We start from the raw sequence: 19,247 nt of genomic DNA, 5'->3' as shown, positions 1-19,247 counted from the left end.
CGCGGCGCGGCGCGCGGGTGTTTGGAGGCGGGTTGTGATTGGTGGAGCAGGGCGGGGTGGGCGCGGCGCGGCGCGGCTTGGCAGCCCGGGAGCCCGAGCGCCCCGCGCGCGTGCAGTCCGCCTGCACCGAGGCCGCCGGACCCACGCCCGGCCCGCGCCGGCGCCCCGAGCCGGCTCCGCGCGCCTGGCGGCTACATGGAGAGTGTCAGGTTGGTCCCTATGATTGATCTTTGCCGTTCTGCGCTCCTTCCCCGGGCTCCGCCGTGCCAGCTTCCTGGGGCCCCCCGGGGGCAGGCAGGGGCGCCCGACTGTTTCTAAGTTGAGTCTTTTTAAAAAATAATAATTACACTCGCTGTTGACCAACTTGGGTGGGAGTTGCGCTCTGGTAGTGGGGGCGGAGGAGAGAGAAGAGGGCTGGGAAGACGGAGCTACAGGCCTGTGGGTCCGGGAGAGACATTTCCCCCCCTTTCTCGCTCGCTCTTTTTTTTTAAGAATGTTCATGGGTGGGGTGTAGTCGAGAGTTGGAGGAAGTCCTGCTGGTGTTGCTCTCGCTCTCGCGCTCTCCCTGTCCGTTTCGTTTGCTATTCATTTTTCTGCTGGTCCGGCCTTCACGCAGCCACTTTGGCGAAGCCCTAGCCATCACTCTGTTCCGGGGACGTATCTGGGGTGTGATTTATGCCACTTCCAGAGCGTGTGAAATATACAGGGAGTCGTCCATCTCAGTTAATCCGTGTGGATGTTTCTTTGCTTCTGGTAGTTTGTTCCTATATCTGTCTAGGCTATTTTCAGCTTAGCTGTTAGAATTGAACGTTCAGGGGGCGGGGGGACGAGGGAGGAATAAGCCCCACACCAAAACAGGCTGGCGGTGAAGGGACACGGTCAGGTCGGGGAGTCTCGACTTCTGCTGCGTTCCTTTGCTGGTTAACTAAGTGAGCGGGGTTTGGGTTAGGACGTGCAGCTGACTGAGGAATTGCCTCGGGTTACTCCCGTCTGAATGTAACCAACTCAACTGTCAAAACTGCCAGAAAGACGGTCAGTGGAAAGGAGACTTCCCCCCCCCCCCCAAATGCTGTGATGGGAAGAAGGGGATCTTTAGGAAGTGGGTGGCAAAGTTTTAGAGCAAAGTATGTATAGACGCTTCCTCTTTGGGATTAACTCCTTCAAGACCTGCCAGTTTTAAGTAAAGTATTTAATAATTTCCTATTCTTGTCCACACAAACCAAATGTTCTAATCAAGCCAATTTAAAAATGCAAATCATCTAATTTCCATAGATTCCAACATTCTGAAAGTGACACATTTGGGGAAAAATTAAGCCTGATAACAGGAAATGTGAATCATACTATCAGTGACTAATCTGCTTAAGAAAAAAAATAAGTTAAATTTATTTTATCATTAGGAAGTCAGTGTTAAAGAAGCCAATTTTTTTGTTGTTTAAATCGAGTGAAGTTTTTATTTTAGAAGCAGCCCTCATTGCTTTTTTTGTTCATTTATTTGTAATAGATTTTCCAGGAGGAATGTGTATGTATGTGCAAAGATGGTTTATGTGGTAAAGTGTTCAAGCTAGTATGTCATTGTCACAGACCTCAAACATGATCACATTAAGATTTAGTTTAGGATTTGAATTGATGTGTTGCTGTTGTTGTTGTTTAAAAGAATATAAAGCTTTCTTGAATGTTGACTCACCACTAAGTAATGAAGGCAGAAGCACATTCTCCTAATTGATACCCTTCGAATAAATTGAAAAAGGGTCTACTTCTATTTTATGTGACTCTTTGTAGCTGCCTGACACATCTCAGTGAAAAGAGTGTAAAAATGAAACCAAAATGCCCACTGCCTACCCAGAGACGCTGGCTGGCTTACTCTGGGATGTGATAGAGCTGAACTGAAAACGGATTGGGCTGACACTTGATAATCAAAGTTGATTTATTGTTCATTAGTACTGCATTAGCCCTTTCAGGCAAGACAGTTATTTGTGTAGTGGCCTGTCAAGAGCGAGACTGCAAGCACCTGTCATTTCTAAGGCATGAGATAAGCAACCGAATATTAACATGAGGTGAATAAAAACACATTGGAGTAGGTAAAGGGCCACATGATTATACATTTTTTCTTTAACAAAAAAGCATGGATCACTAAAAATCTATAAGAAGAAAACTATTAAAGATTTTTTTTTTAACCCTAAGGACTACTCATAGAATGAAAGTAGTGGCCTTTATATTCTCCTATTTGCCCAAAGAACTTTCTTTCCTACCCATGTGTGCAGCTCATCTGACAAAAAGTTGGTCAGTTAAGGAAATGTGAAGCATAACATGTCCATTATTTAATCTGAGTAATTCAGGGAAGGTAGGCTTCCTGTTTGTGTTGTGTTTTTTAAATAAACGTGTTTTCATTAAATGAAATTCTTCCAAGCATGGGCTGACTATATGAAAATGTGATGACATCATAGCTAAGCTATGATAATGTCGTATAATAATGTCAAGTGCATTTTCTGCAACATGTTTCACTCTCGATTTTTTTCCTTCTCTCCCTGGAAAGGAATGATCTCATGACATACAATAGAAAACAATCTAGGTGTCAAAAGAAAACAAAATTAGTGAACTTTTGTCTACAGTCATAGAAACACAGATTAACTCATAGTTTTCCACAGGATGGAATGGAAACATTTTGCATGAGTATATATAGTGTATTGTCTGCTCTGAATTTTCATTTGACAGGGATTTTAGAGGCTGTGATCTTAATTAAATCTCAACTAGCTGAAATAATGCATCTGAAGGCACGCAGTGTTGCGTAACCTTGCTCAGTTGGTAAACCATAAATCATCAGAAAGCTCATGATAGGAATTGTTGGCTTGAATTTTTTTGTTGTTTGCAGTTAAGTGTACCTCAAAAATGAAACCCTCACCATCCATGCCGTGTGTTTGCACGTTGTCAGGAGCTGTCACTTGAAAGATAAACTCTTTCATGACACTGACCAGTTCTGCAACTTTTCAGCCAACCTCCACACATTTGCAAGATACAGTAAAATTAAAATCCAGATTAATTAAAAGCAATGAAATTCCAGATTTATCTTGGCTGATGTGGCAGAAGTGTGGTTGAGTTACTGTGTTTCTGAGACAATCGAGAGAATATTGTGACCAGCTTCTCAGCTGGAAGTAAAATTTGAATTTACAAAAAAGCAGGTTGGAGAACTTCATTTTATTACATAGTTTAGTTGTAGATGAACATCACTAAAGAGAAACTTAAAACTGTGCTTAGTAAATGGGCAAATGTAATAAATAGCCAGTTAGAATCTACTTCAGGTAGTTCTCTGCGATAATGCAGCAACAGATGATGAGAGCAAGTCAAGTAAATAAATACATCAACTGTGCCTGTGTGTGTGTGTTACATGTTAAAATATGGATTCCACGACAAGCAGTTATCCTCATTAAATAGCTATTAAGTAGTCCAAGTTTTACAAATTCTAGTAGTGCTTGTAAATACTGGGTTGTTTACTTTAGGTACCTTTTAAACATGTTTTTAACTGCTGCCTGTTTTGGTTCCTATGTATTCTCTGCTAGAAGAAGCTATCTACTTATAAAAATTGAGAAAGCTACCTTGTGATATATTGATTTTATATGTCTTTGTACACAGTATTTCATATAAGTCTAGGAATTATGTTGCTGATAAGCTCTAGATCTCTTGGGGCAAAAAAGGAGTGTAGCTTTATGTATGCCTTCATGGCTGGATTTGGGGGTAGTCTTAACTCCTTAAGCTGAATTTGTTTTTGTTTAGTTAAAGGTTTCTCTTCTTGGAAGCAGCGTGATATGTCTGGACATTCGTTTTTGTCCTTTCAGCGTGTGCAGTACTTTTCTCCCTCCTTATAAAATTCAGCTTTATTTTCCTTCATTTAAAAAAAAAAGAGAACTCAGGTACCTCTTAGCTAAACAGTCCTCTGCAGAATTATCTGGAAAGAGCTAAACTGGGCCTCTACTTTAAGGTTGTAGGAATAATCTTCCCTGAGTCCCTCTTCCAACCTGGCAGTTGTTTGAAGAGAAATTAATTTAGAATGGGAAAAATGAATAGTGAACACATGCATTGTGCCTCATTTTCAAATCTGGTTAAAAGCATGAAGATGCAGGCTAAATGTTATGGTGTACTTTTTTAGAATACCATGGTATCATGTTTTAATTTTTAAGCTTTATCTTGCCTTTAAATCTGAAACATCATTGTTCAAATAACTGAGAACAAGGTAAATCAACAACATCAAAAAGGTCGGCTTCTCTGATTTCTCAAGGGCTTGTTATTTTGTACTTCCCAATTCTATTTGATGTCTTGACAAAACAAGATGACACGGGAGAATACATTAAATTTTGATTTTTTTTTTTTCCGTCTAACCTGTTACGGTTGTGGCAGCTTAATTTCTTTTACTTTTTCCTGAAGATGGCTTTTTGTACAATTACTCTAATTGTCGCACCACTTCATGAGACAGGTCCTCACAGCTTTCCCATTTGCCTGGATTTTACTAAGTATTTTTTAACATATTTTGACCTTTAACACGTAAGGAGCTTTTGGTTAGGCTTTGTCTTCATTAGAAACAAATCAGTGAATGGTGAGATTGTCAAAGAAGCAACTGATGTTTTCTCATTAGAATCTAATTTGCACTCCTTAGCTTAACTGTGATGTATAAGGTGAAGGTGTTAGAAATAGGCGTGAGAAACTGCACAGTTTGAGAAACTGAAGTTGTAATTCCAAAAAGAAAAAAAGAGAGAGAGACAGACAGTACCCTAAGTAAGGCCTTATACAATTTTGGAATGATCGAATTTTGGTCTACCTGCATGTTTAAACCCAATTATAGTCCCCCCCCCCCCCCCCATCTCAATAATATGGGGAAAAAATACACATTTGCAGTTAAGCTCCCAGTGGTGTTTTCTTTGCTGGTTAAAAAGCATGAAGAAAGCAGAGCTACACATTTAATGCTTAGTCTTAGAAAAAAAATGTTTCATTGACAAAAGAGAAACATTTTATTTTTCTCCATTTAAGATTCTCCTTTGATCTACAGCTGTATCTGCAAGTGGTCTTTCTTTATGATAGTGGGGTGTGTGTCTCAGGTGGGTTGGCACAGGGGTGGCCTCGGACTTTTGAATAATGCTTCCATGTAAGAACTAAGCCACGGCCTCTGTTCAGGAGCTAAATATCTGTGGATAGAATCTTTCTGAGGTACCTGGTTGGAATAGTTGTCCCCTCTGATTTACAGCACTTAAACGATTTTGGTGGTGGTTGTTGTTGACATAAAATGTCTTGGCAGCTTTGATTCACAAGCACTAAATTGTTTTCCATCGCTCCTATAGGAGAAGGAGGTTGAGGGAGGAAAGGTGCATTTTTCTTGATTTAAATAATAAAAGTTGCTGTGCTTATTGGATGATTATTTTCATGTGTAGCTTCCATTGTTTCCTGTATTTAACAGTTGCTAATGGGAGAAGCGATTTAATGTATGTAAACTTTACATTTTTATGTAAATGAAGCTGATATTTATTCAAAACCATTATGCTGGCACTTAGTGGGGAGCCTTGTGTGCATGGGGTTAGAGGAGAGAAGTTGAGGTCCCGCTCAGGCCTCTGCTGTAAACACATGTGAATTTTTGCCACTTTTTAAAATTTAAAGACAAAAGAAGAGCTCGGAGAGCTTTGCTTAGAGATTGCTTATTAGGGTTGATAACCTGAAGTAACTCCTGATTGGCAGGCAAGTCTTGGCCAGACAATCATTCCTGAAAGAAAGATAGCCTTTCTTGATAGAATGTAATAAACAAAATGATAAAAAATGAAATGCTAATTGCATTTTAAAGACGGCTTTTTTTTTTCTAAAATTTTAATAGGTGGTTGTATTGTTACTGAGAGAACAGTTATGCTAATGACTGACTACTTAGATGATTTTGCATTAATATAATAACCATTACCTGCCTTAATGCTTTGTACAGTATTATGGCAAAATAGCTAAGTCTGAAAGAGTTATACAAAAAGGCAGAATTCCATAATGAAATAGAATTATACTTTCCACATGAATAGTAGGCTTTTTATGTTTTTTGAAGACTGAAATATTATGTCAGAAATGTATTTTCTTTCCTCTATGATACAGCTGCCTTGCCATGGTATCATGCGTGCGCGCGCGTGCGTGCGTGTGTGTGTGTGTGTGTGTGGGTGTGAGTGTGTGTGTTCTTTCTAAATACCATGGGGAATGGATAGACACTTCCTTACTTTTCTGTTTGCTGATATATCAGTTGTATCCATTGGCTTTGTAATTATGAAAACTGTTTTCTTTCGCGGGGCCAGCGGTGGTGGTGTTTATTTCCTTCTACACAGGCTAGCTTCTATATAATTATATAAAATTTGGCATAGTTTTTTTTTTTTTTTAATGGAGCCATTTTCTTTGGTTTTGTTTTGATGTGCTGAAGCCTAATTTAATTTGTTTTACTCTTATTATGTGATGAACTAGGTAACACTGCTAACCTGATCAGGTATCATCTAGATACAACATGAAGTCTATAAGGGACTCAGGTTTCCTGGGACATGCATGTAGTTCATAACCAGAGATGAAAAATAGTTTCTAAATTATTAACCCAGGTTAATGGAAATAAAACTATTTAAAATATTTTATTTTCTTGTTTTTATTATTTGTACACATAGCAATTATAAGAAGATGCTGATGTACAGAATTGATGTGTGGTTATACTGGGCAGTATTTACTTGTAGCTAACGTGAGTGTAAACTAAAGAGAAAGCAAAAAAATGATAACGTGTTATTTTCAGTATTTATATAGTCATCTCCCCTCCCACCCAATTCCTCCAATTGTCTCCTGGATTAGAAATAAGTGTTTGTTTCTATGGGTGTTTTTATTTGTTTGATTTTTAGATTTTCTTTCCCCCTTCCTGTCACCTACCTTTTCCCGTTGGTAATGATAAGGCATATCATTTTACTAGTCTAGCTTTCATATGACATGAAGTCATTTTGAAGTAAAAGAAAACTGTTATCAGGCAAAATTTACCCAGCAGTGGATGTGCTTTTAACAGTGCTTATTAGGGCTAAGGACATGCTAGTTGCTGTATTAAGGCAGCAGCAGACCCATACTAGCAGCGTCTGATGGCCGGAGCACAGCTCTATTTCAGCCATTCAGGAGGAGGCAGGTGTACGTGCACCTGGGGTCGGCCACACCCAGTTGGTATCAATCAACAGTATCTGTCATGCAGTGTGTGTGTGTGTGTGTGTGTGTGTGAGTGAGAGAGAATTCACAATTTCCTCTTGAAACTCAAGTGTGTTAACTGTGTGTGTATTTTTTAAATTCAGTTTTGTATGCTAGCATTCTTTAAATGTCTGCCAGAAGTTTAATTTGAATTTCTGATCCCTGAAGGCAGCTAGGCAGAATCATTCTAGTTCTTCATAAATTGTCTTCTTTGATTCATTGTTAACTCATAAAATATACTCGTATCTATATACTCAGACAGTTAAGGTAGTTACAGTATCTGGGATATAATTTTTTTTTTTTGCATTATATTTAAATTGTCATTTGAGAAAGAAATCAAGAAATAGGTTGAACTCCCAGTGAAGGCATGAGCCCTGCAGCACGCAAAACATCAGAAATTAATGTGTTTTTCTCAAGGAAGGGAGATGGCATAGAATCCAGGGGGGAAAAGTTTAGTTTTGAGTGAATACTCTCAAAGAGGGACCCATAAATATTAGAGCACTGTAGTTAAAAACTCACATGACTGTTTTAAATACTATTGATTTAAACCACTGGCTAGATTTTATGAATCAAAGTGTAATTTCTAAGCTTTGGCCGTATTTCTGAATGCTAAAGCACTCTCTCTTGTGTGCCTTTAGCTGCTTTCCAGACATTCAACACAGGATTAAATGATAGTAGTTACAGTGATCAATAGGTTAAGACCGGTACAATCAGTCTTGCCGCTAATGACCTCAGTAGTAATGGGCAATAAAGTGTGGGCTGTAATAGCCTCTTGCTGGTACTGCATGCCCTTTGATTCCCAGTATGAGTGGGGACTAGCTATATGAAAAACTTGGATGTTAGGAGTTAAGGGAGTGGATACGAAGGCTATAATTCTCAACTATTTAAAGCTTTAAACTATGCTCCTTTTTTCCTTTTTCTCCTTTTCTAGCCCACTGTAGTTTCTGTCCATTTGGATATGTTTGTTAAAGCTTTCCATAATCTATTTTCATGACATGTTGGGGAATTCTCAGTTTTATCACATTTATAAATTAAGCTCGAGTCCACTTTGGAGGCTCAGAGCTAACTGGTGTGAAAATGTGGTTTCAGATAGTGAAAGCAAAGTCAACGCCGTCAGGACGTGATACCCACTTCTGATTTATTCCGAGACCGATCGCTGGCTGGAGGATTGCTCAGGCCTCTTGCCTCTTTCCTTCCTTTGGCTGCGCCTGCGACTTTCAGCGTCTTAAATCTCATCAGCACCTTCATCAGCATGTCCAAAGGCAAAAAGAAGGGGAGACTCATTTTTCTATCCTGCAACATGACTACGAAAGTTGAATAAATAACTATGGGAAAAAAAGATTTAAACTATTGACTGCCTGTAAAGGTTTAAAACTTACCCATATTTGTCAGTCCTTTTTTTAAACTTTTAAAATTAATTTTATTAAAGTATATTTTACATACAATAATGTGCACTCATTTTAAGTGTACAGTTGAGAGAATTTGGGCACTTGTATACATCTGTGAGACCACTACCTCAGTCAAGATAGGGGGCATTTCCACCCCCCCACCAAAAGTTCTCTTGTACCCCTTTCTAGCACAGGCTTTCCATAATTCTTTTTAAAATCACAACCAAGAGGTTGTTTCTATGATGATTTCTGTTAGAACACTGTTAATTTTGTGTTCATCACCAGCTTAGATCTTACACCACCCTATTCCTGTCTGTTTTCCTGTTCATCACTATCAGAAATTTGGCTCAAGAATATTTTTATTGTACATTATCCAAGAAACACAGAGGAAAAAAGAAACCTTAAACGTGGTTCTTTTGTTTGCTTAATCAAGCCTCCCTGTATGGTGATGCAACTCTCAAAGAAAAGTCAACTTCTATTGTGATATGTTGGCTTTAACAGCTCAAAAGATAGTGATTGGCACCCAATACATACTGAAAAATACAATGTTTCTTCTGTATAAAGACAAAGTAGACTAACTGGAATTAATTTATAAATGGTTAGGTGTTTTGATGATGTCTTCTTGGTGTTTGCCCTAGATTGAATGCAAGTTCACTGTTCTAACCATTGGGATATTTCATGCTGCAAAAAGTGTCTTTCTAAAAGGATAATTTATCTATTCATATACATCTGTCCCTTTTTGCATATAAAAATATTCAGACATTCCCATCTGTTTTAAATTACAATATATCTACATCTACACTTGAAAGGCCACCTCAGTAGGAAGAATTCATTGATGACCTTCCAGAGTTGGGTTAATGAAATTTTTCAAATGTTCTACATAGTGTTTTCCAAACAATGGGAAACTTGCATATAAACATCCCCACACACAAACATGCTTGTGACAACAGTAGAGGGTATTCGCTGTACATGAATCTGACCTTCAGGAACCATTTTTAGTTCATCAAAATTAGTGATGCCGAGAAATCGGGACATCAGTGCATAATGACTGTGAAATTAGGAATGAGAGCTCGCTATGCAAATGACAGGACAAATCATGTGAAAAAGTCAAGATAAACTGCATATTAAGACATTATGTTACATAAAATTAATACTGCATTTCTCGCTTTTGCTTACTGCTCCCCTGAAAGATTTTTAAATTCTTTTATCTTCTGATCAGCTATTGTGTGCTGGAATTTTTTTTAAGTGGCACACAGGCAAAGTGCAAAACATGTTATTACCTTTTATTGTAACACATGAGATGACAGAAGATCCTTTTTAACAAAGTATCCTTTACTGCTTCTTGCTGTCACATGTTTGATTAGAAACCAAAAAAAGTAAGATGCTTAAATATTACTGTTAGAAGACATACAAGTTTTGTCTTTTCTTTCATTGTTTTTTTCTTTCCTTATCTTTTTATTTGGGGGGGGTGATTTTTCATGAAATAGTCTTCTTGTATTACGGGGACTGACAAAATGGTTCTCATATAGTCTGCAAATTAAACACAAGTGCAGTGATTATTTTGAATAGCTAAATTACATTCTAGAAAGCTTGCAGAATTCATAGCATTGTCATTAGGTATCCGCTTGAATACAATTTGTGTAACCTTGGCCAAGACAGCCTGTCATTTTAATGTCAGTGTTTTATCTGAACAAGACATCATCCTTTCAGATACTGTGTGCAGGTTCCTTGCAGAGATGCCCGTGCAGAAACGTGTTAACAGTTGCAAATATGAAATGCTATCAAGTTCATCACTGGAGCTGTTTGTCACTGAAATGTCATGGAAAGCGGCTTTTAATGGTATCACACATAATAGGAAAGAACTGAGACATCTGTATGCTGGGTGAATAAGGAAGGGTAGAAGGCATCCTAGGAAGGGAGTCTATGTTTAAGTTTGGAAGGTGCACCCAAGTTTCTGTTATCCACAGGACTGAGCATTCCTTGATTGTCCCTAAAATCACGGTCCACAGAGGAAGTGGGTCGTATTACCTCAGCTGCGAAGGTCCTGGTTCCTTTTGCCTTCTCTGAAACGAGATTCAAGTATGTAGGAACTTCCTACAGCTCTTGGTGACTGACAGTTCATTCTTAACAAGAATTAGAACCATTCTAACCCGACTCCAGGCAATATTTGTTAAGTGTTTAGTGCTTGTTTGCTTGCAAGGCTGCCGGAACATGCGTCAGTGTTGCAAGGTTATTTTTTTAAATATTTTTCTTTATTTAAAATTAACTCCATAATAGATTTAAAAGGATTTGTTGCCACATCCCCCGCTCTGAATAAACACTGTGTATGAGAAATCGGTCCATTCCTGGAGCGGGCTGCTGACCAGCAGCCACTGAACCTGAGAGGCTAGGCTGCATGCAGGCAGCTTCCTGGCTTCCTACTGACCCTGTGTTAACGTCCTAGGTCCCCGTGTCAGTGGCTATGATGACACCTCAAGTTATCACTCCCCAGCAAATGCAGCAGATCCTCCAGCAACAAGTTCTGAGCCCTCAGCAGCTCCAGGTCCTCCTCCAGCAGCAGCAAGCCCTCATGCTTCAACAGGTAACTGTCCTTCCTCCTGGTCCAACCCAGGGCCCTCACCACTCAGAATTCCCTCACCAAGCAGCACTTTTCCACTGAAGAACAACAGAGGGGGTTGGGTGGGGCAGGTGGCGCAGTGCACAGACCCGGCCCACAAAATCACTGCACTTGCATCCCTGAGAGGCAGGCCCTGCCACAGTGACTCGGGTTTGGCCCTGGAGAGTACCCGACGAACCAAGATTACAGCTGTAATTGAACTTGGTAGAAATAAGATCTTTTAGGCTTGTGTAGCTTTCTGCTCTTTTATTTGGTAGGACCAGAGACTTCCAAGAGGTGTGAATCAAAGCAAAATGGGAGCGCGGTGGGAACAGGTTTAAATGTGACAGCATTTGCAATCCCCATTTCATCCCAGATGCTTACAGAATTCTTTTAAGCATAAAGGAGCATTTTGGAGTTGGTAAATTGTAAGGTCCAGAGTTGATTTAATTTCTTTCATGGATGCTGATGCTGAAATGAACTTCTGGCTGCCATTGCGACATGGGGTCCTAATCTCCACACTTCATACATACCTATATGGAAAAGATGAGATGCGGTCCTGTAGTGGCACAAGATGCTGGGTGAGGTGGTGGGGACGAGATGCAGAGGAGACTGGCTACCCATGCTGCTGATGGGCACACTAGACAACCCTCAGCTGTGCCCAGCCCTGCATTTAGAAAGCACGTGCACGTTCTGCAGTAGAGATTCACCAGACTCTCAGCAAGGGCATTTGGCTTTGTTGTACAATCAAAGGTCATCCCTTGCCTTATTTTAATTAGTTAATGTGGAAAATGGTATGTTTTTCATCCGTTCATTTTGGGGATTACTTTTCAAACAGTAATGCCAAGAATAGTTAGTTTGCACTGAAGTTTATTGTCGAGTTTCAAACTAAAGTTCAGGCCATTACAGATAAAAGGATACTATTTTTCAAATCCCAGTTTGTGTACGGCACCAGAAGGAGCCGTGGATGAGCGCTGCCCTATTACTTACTGTGCTCTCTTTCCTTTGCAGCAGCAGCTTCAAGAGTTTTATAAAAAACAACAGGAACAGTTGCAGCTTCAACTTTTACAACAACATGCTGGAAAACAGCCTAAAGAGGTACCGACAATACATATTTTACTCTCAAACCACAGATCCCAGAGGACTATCTAGTGGCTATTAAACTGTCATTCATCTTTTAAATGATTGCGCAACTGAACTGACTCTATCGGTTCTCAGCTTTCAGACTGAGAGTTGTTGTCCTGTTTTGCTCAGATTCTTCTGGGTTCCATTTGTTTGTGGGCACAAACTTTGTTAAGACCACTGCAGGTATACCTGTGTGAGCGCAGTAAGGGGGCCCTGGGCAGGTCCTTCAGGGCTGCTTTTGCAGTATGTACCTCAGGGGGAAGCAAGGTGCTCTCAGTCGAATTTGATGCAGACACACACTTGATTGTTTTTTCCAGCCCAGAGAGCGTGGGCATGTGGTGCTGGCCTTCTCCTTTGGAAGAGTAATCTCTCGTGAGGTTGGACGAACAAAAAAAGTTACAGCAAGATGAAACACCCCCATCTCAGTTCAGCTTCTTCCTGCAAGTTGTACATTGTCACTGCTATAGTCATGTATGCAATGGCAGGAGTTAAGGTTAGAGAAGTTTCCAGCTTGGATTATTTGTGTTTCCCTGACAAAGAATACTGTATTCCAACAGCTGCTGTGTACACACTACTTTGTAAGTGCACACAGTTATTGTATATGCCACCCCACCCATTCAAAGGACAGTATTAGCTCCCTAAATGGTAAGGCCTTCCCAGGGGAGGTTCCATATCACTTTCTGTACAATTCCGTGTGGGTGAGGTGTAGTCATTTTGGGGGAGTATCTTTGTGCAGTATCATGACATCTTTACCCATTCCTCATACTTGTACAGTGACTGAAATTCTTTTCATTTAAGTGTCCTCCTTGGAATGGCAGCTCACAGTCCAATTTAACGCCTCTGTCCCTGCCCTACCCAGGTGGCCACTTTCCCTGGTTGGGAAGGCATCTTCACGTGAGTGTGGAGACTGGGAAGCACTGATTTTATACCCTGGGAATGACCCCACCATTCCCCTTTGCTGGCTCCTCCCTCATCCAGATGGGGTACATGTTCCGCGCCTGGCCAAGTTTCCACCCTGGAGTCCTTATATCCAGCGGCCTGGCTATAAGCCCCTGTAGAGTAGGGGCACTTTTGGGGTAAAGGGGAGGAGGTGTTTTAATGAAAATGCTGACACAACCTAAGTACAGTGGCGTGCTACCGGGTGCTGTTATAATAAAAAAGGAACAGATTAAAAAGTGTCTAAAATGTAAATCTAAAGGACTAACAGTAATTAAAATGGAAATGGCACAGGGAGGAAAGGCATGTAATTGTGAGATATCACTGTGCAGAAGGCTCTCAGCTTTGTTTTGCTGGCTGTTTTTCTAATTCAGTGGGGCTTACTCATCAGTGGCAGTTCAATGCGCGTTAATGACTCTGGGATTGCAGGCATCACTCTGGACAAAGAAATGATTATTGTGCGGTCAAAAGAAGTTCAAAGACAAGAAGGGAATTTCAGTTTTTTCCTTAGAGATCCACATTCAAGAGCATATAAATTAAGCCAAATGTTAAAAACCACAGTCTGAAAGCTGACTTCAAAGTCACAACTCTCTAATTAATGAACTGCGAGCTTCAGTTTGGACAAGTTGTGGTTTGATGCGCCCATAAATCAACATGACAGGCCTGTTTCACAGTCTCAGACAGTGCTTGTCATTGAGTCACATCAGATGTAAACACAGCAGAAAAAAGAAGGGATATGAAGGAGGTGCAATTGATCAACAGAATTGGTAAAAACCCGCTTTTGAAGCACATTATGCGTGATCACAGGAAATGGTTACAGCCTCAAGAGGGTTCCCCTTCTGCTGTTGCTTTTTTGAATCAGATTTCTAACAGCCTTCAAAAGGGAGAATAAGAATTATGGAGTTTCTCCCCTGTGGCTCGCAGGCAATAACCCCCTGTTGTTATTTTGTGCTTCTTTCTTTTCAAAGGCATCAAAATTTAGTTTTTTAAAGATCTTTAACTCTATATTTGAAGACAAACAAAAAAGGGCTGCCACTGTCATTCTTATCAGTTACCAGGGATGGTGTTTTTCCTTTTTGTTGCCACTTCTTATTAACCTCTTACTTGGTCTGTTACACATAGTTTGGAATGCTCGTCTGCATGCTGGGAGAACATGAAAGTTCAGATGCGCTCAGAGGGCAGATAAAGAAACGTGAAGGGGACAGTTACGCAGCAGAAGGAAGGATAAAAGTTAACGCTCCCAAATTGCTGCTGTCAGAAAGGGGGCATCTCAGCATGCAAAGACACTAGTGGGGTCTGAGTTTGGGAAGGGAGGTGGGGAAGAGAAGGGAATACTTTGTGTCTGAACGAGGAGAAACTGAGGCATTGCCATAGCATTTTAGCATCTCCAGGGCCCTGGGTTTGCTGTGGTCACACTTTGCCCCCCATTTCCAAGGCAAAGGTGATCCAGGAGATAAGTCGCCGTAACATCCTGGGGGAGCAGACTGGTGAGCGGGGTTCCTTGGATCCCACGATATGTTCGTGGTGCTCATGGATTTGGCTGAGACCTGTGGTAGCTGATTAAGAGATCCGTATTTTCCTGAAGTAGGGCGTAGGCTCCTGATATTAACATGCAGGTGGTGGTCCTTTTGTGCTAAATGAAATAGAGTCACATGGTAGCAATTTCATGATGTGGACTGGTGGTTATGACTTTCACAAGGTTTGAACTTGGATGTTGACAGATGGAACGAGTATATTAATTTACTGAATCCCCAGTCATTAGTGGCTCATAATTTTGAATTGTCAGGTCCCCCTGCCCCCCTTTTCCCTTTTTTGATTACCGCTGCAGTAAGACTCTTGATCCTTGGCCAGAACCATGAACTTTTACTCGCTTTTATCCTAAAGTTGCCTCAAAGATGTTTTCTTAAGAAAGTTAGGCTCCACTTTGAGTTTGACCTAAGACCTTCCATAGGAGATGGATAACTCTGTAGCCCCTTACATCTAGCTACGTATTTAAGCGACTGCCCTTTAATATTTGACAGCACGGTGTGGAAAATTAGAAGGCAGGAGTAATAGTAAGTCAAGCCACAAAAAAAGATCTCATCCTGTGCTGGTGAGGTAGGCTGAGTTGGTTGTTTGAAAAGGGCCGTTTGTCCCAGGCAGTTATGACAGTTTGTTAGGCAGTAGGGAGGAGCCAAAGAAAGGAAAACAGACCTTGGGCTGCAGCACCGGGGAGGGGCTCCGAAATGCAAGGTTTGTCAGGGCATTGGAGCATTTTAACACTGAGTGGTGACCTGTTGAGGGGGCTGCATGGAGACCTTTTTTGTGTGCATTCAATTGTGAGAAGTAAACAAATGGGCTCGTATCCTGTGTTTGGTAACTGGGTGGGGAGCAGTTTGGCAACCACTGTTGCTTTTAAATTCTTTCTTTGGACAATGGGCCTTGTATACTTTTATATCCTGGCTTTTCAAACATGGACAGCTTTCATGAGCTTTTCCTAGGGATGGCCACAGAGACAACAGAAAAGCCATCAGTCATTTTATATAAATACACAATTTTTAAACATTTCATTTACAGTAAGACAGGAAACACCCTCCCTAAGCTCCAGCACCCCCTCCCCCATTATTTTCTTCTTCAAGGAGAGGTAATTCCCTGATTTTTAAAATTATATCGGGCTTCTTTTTTTCTCTTCCTTCCCCCCTTTTTTAAAATGTGAATTAATATCTGTTGAAGAAGTGAAAAATCATTTTGACATGAATATAACTATCATTGGGTTTTACATTAATGTGATAACTTGGGAAGGGGTGAAAACAATTGGATCATTTTATGCATGCTGTTCTTAAAATGAAAACACTGGCTTTTCATTTAAATTTATTTAAATTTTTGTTGTTAGTGGTATAGAATTTGTTTTTTGGAGTGAAACTCAATTAACTTTCTCAGTGGCATGGTAGTAAGTCTGAAATTGGTTGTTAATATGAGAATGATGGTTTTTACTGTAAAATAAACTACATGAAGACCAAAAGGAAACCACTATTTTTCTCTTGCTTTGAACTTTGCATCAGAAGGTCCTGATCCACATACCGTTTTATGGATGTATCAGATCAAGGTCATGTGTTAGGTTAAGTGAATGCAGTTGTTTGTACAGTTATTAGAAGCTCTGAAAGGGCTGTGTAGTCCTTTTAGTTGCAAAAGTCTCCGATGTTTTGAATTAATGTTCAGAATTAGGCAAAGAGATCTTGTTCTTTTCCTAAAGAACCTTTCTTGGGGCTACGGTTTGGGAAGAGTTAATTTTCCTTTCATGATTGTTAGCCACGGTGTGGCTCAGACCTCCACCTCGATTTGATTCCTAGCAGATTAAGGATATTAGATAATTTCCTTCTATTTATTGTACTACTGCACTGTATTATCTTTCTATCACTCAGATAATTACTGAGGAAATCTACATTAATTTTTTTGGCTGGAGCAAGGTCTGCTAAACACTGGAATGATGTATTGATGTTTTACACAACAGAAGTTTTCCTCCTGTCATTGTCCAATCAACAAAAAGATATTTATCAAATTGTAAAGCCCCTTCTTTTTAAGAACAAAGCCCGTGGGGAAGAAGCACTAACAAGCAGACCTAGGGGTTTGTGAAACTCCAGCCAAGTAAAGGCATCTGCAGCTTAGTGTCCTCGTATTAAACACTCACAGTTGAGTATGATGTTGTTTGCTAAATTATGAATGTGTGTAATTAAAACCTAGTAGCTGTTTCTATGAAAGATTTACAATGTTATTTCATCGTTTGTCATGGCTAATTAACAATATTAGATGAAGTTTTTCTTCTTCAAAGGTCTGATTTTTCCTCATTTATTTATGTCAGAAGTGATAAACAGAGTAGTTAAAAGCTTCTCCGGTGCAGGCGGGCGGAAGGCAGCTTGTTCTTTCACACCTCAGAGTTTCAGAGTTCGGATCCCTCCCAACTAGAGTGCTGCAGTCTTCTTCCTATTGTTATAATTAAAAATCTCAAAGTCTACAAGTTCACCTCTTGACTACAAAAACTCAGGCCTTTCAGACTGTGGGAAAGGCTGACTTAATGGATGCATTATTTTTCTGTGAGAGCAGACAGCAGAAAGGTAATGCTTCTACCCCCTCACCTCTCTTCAGAGGTGATGTGTTCTGTCCCTTTGACACGAGGCTTGACACTGAGCTCTCCACTCAACTCCAGTAACCATTGTCCATCTTGGGCGATGACGATGCGTTTAACCTTCCGTGGGACATGGCCATCTCCTTTTTTTTCCTTCCTGATTTCTTACAGCAGCAGCAGGTGGCCACCCAGCAGTTGGCTTTTCAGCAGCAGCTTCTCCAGATGCAACAGTTACAGCAGCAGCACGTCCTGTCTTTGCAGCGCCAAGGCCTCCTAACAATTCAGCCAGGGCAGCCTGCCCTTCCCCTCCAACCCCTTGCCCAAGGTAGGTGTTGATTATGCAGAAGACACTGCTCTGTGGTACTGTGGGCAGAGGTGGGGGGTGTCTCGTGGTGTATGCCAGCTCAGCGTTCAGGAAACTGCCCCTCTAAAACATGCACATACAGACTTAGAGAACAGCTGGATGAGATGATAATAGACCTTTGTCGAGACTGAAGTGCTCCTTGATGCCAGAATGACGACGGAGGTGATGGAAGGCTTAGCGTAGCTGCAAGGTCCCAGTGCTGCTCATTCTCACCCTAAGAGGAAGCAATGCCACTTTGATTTCCTGAGCATTTTAATGGGATCTCCTAGCGTTTTCAGTCTGGAATCACAAATGAATTTCCTTGATGGTTTTCTTCAGTCATTTTAAGCTGTATTTTATATCATGTAACGTTCTGTTTTAAATCTTAGTAATGCTTTATACGCAACCCTTTTAATATCTAGAGATAGATCCAGGTTTATTTTTCTGTAAACAATTAAGAGTAAACTCTTTCTGTTACAAAAACCAAAGTTGTTTTTGGTAGGGCTTTCTCTTTTTCTTTGTTTTTCACCTTCATCGGACCGCTGATTTTGGAGCAGGGTAGTTCTATACGCATCAGAACAGGTAGCATTTCCATCTCTAGCTCTTCTTCAAAAACTGCGGTTCTTTGAACAATAACAAGAGTTCATGGATTTAAAAATTTCTTTTGAAAAGCCGTTGACATTATTCCAATGGGTGCTGGACACAAGAAACAAGTGAGTATTCTGGCTGTCCTTAGTCTTCTTGGTTTAAGCAACCTGACCTTTCACGTGTGTGATGTGAATGCAGATTCAGAACCAGAAGGGAGGAACAGAAGGAAAGAAGTGTCCTGCTGGCGTTTGAAATAGTTTCCCTGTGCAGTGCGTGCTACAGCAGGTTGCATTGTCTCCTCCCGGCCCCAGTCCTTTCAATGCTATTCCACTTGGATGGATGTGTAATGCCCTGTGAAGGCTGGTAGCTGGAGCCCTTGGTGTCTGGGGTAGCTACCTCCTAAAGAGGGTTGAAAATGGGGGCCCTCCTTTCCCCTGCATGTGCGTGAGGCCTGGTCACTCGTTCCATGATGCTTGGCGTCGGGTGGAGCCAGTGAGGCATGACCACATACGAATGTTCTCTTGAGTCCACCACGCCCAATTCCTGTTCCATGTGGGGGTTCCGTGCGTTTTTGTTTTATGTTTTTCATGTTGAGACCAGGGATTTTTCCTTTAACTCCTCTCTCCCCTTCACCCTTTCTGCCATGACTGCTCAACTGCTTAATGCATAATCAGCATTTCCGTTACTGTCCGAATAGGACATGTGATAACTGAGCAGCACTGGAGAATAGCACAGCAGCTCCTGCATCCTCGTGCTGCAGAACGTCACAACACGCATTGATTACACCACAGGTTTCTCGTTGGAAACACTGCGGGCTGTCCTGACGCACGCCCTGGACTCGGGCCTCTCTCCTCTTCCCACTGCTGGAGCCTCCACTGTTAGCTTGCTCACTAAGGTTCATTGTTGTAGTACATCCGTTAAGCTGTCCAAAAGGGGGCAATTGGGCAGTGACAAGACAAG

At 41.0% G+C, this 19,247-nt stretch overlaps 1 protein-coding gene across 16 annotated transcripts in view; it reads left to right on the top strand.

The window, feature by feature from the left end:
- Positions 1-19,247, top strand: part of FOXP1 (forkhead box P1) — a 579,583-nt gene that overhangs the window by 477,205 nt on the left and 83,131 nt on the right. For 11 of the 16 annotated variants that reach the window (XM_088798543.1, XM_074313283.2, XM_019746870.3 and 8 more), the window contains 3 exons: positions 11,041-11,178; positions 12,205-12,291; positions 17,528-17,681. In XM_088798543.1, the coding sequence (XP_088654669.1) occupies positions 11,041-11,178; positions 12,205-12,291; positions 17,528-17,681 (379 nt within the window). Of the gene's footprint in view, positions 1-54; positions 210-11,040; positions 11,179-12,204; positions 12,292-17,527; positions 17,682-19,247 lie in introns of those variants that run through there. The other 5 variants (XM_074313286.2, XM_019746872.3, XM_088798541.1 and 2 more) reach the window with 4 other exon arrangements.

This window comes from Rhinolophus sinicus, chromosome 5, assembly GCF_057876585.1.
Source record: "Rhinolophus sinicus isolate RSI-liver-muscle chromosome 5, RSI-T2T, whole genome shotgun sequence".
Taxonomy (NCBI): Eukaryota; Metazoa; Chordata; class Mammalia; order Chiroptera; family Rhinolophidae; genus Rhinolophus; species Rhinolophus sinicus.
This window is presented reverse-complemented; position numbering and strand designations above follow the sequence as displayed.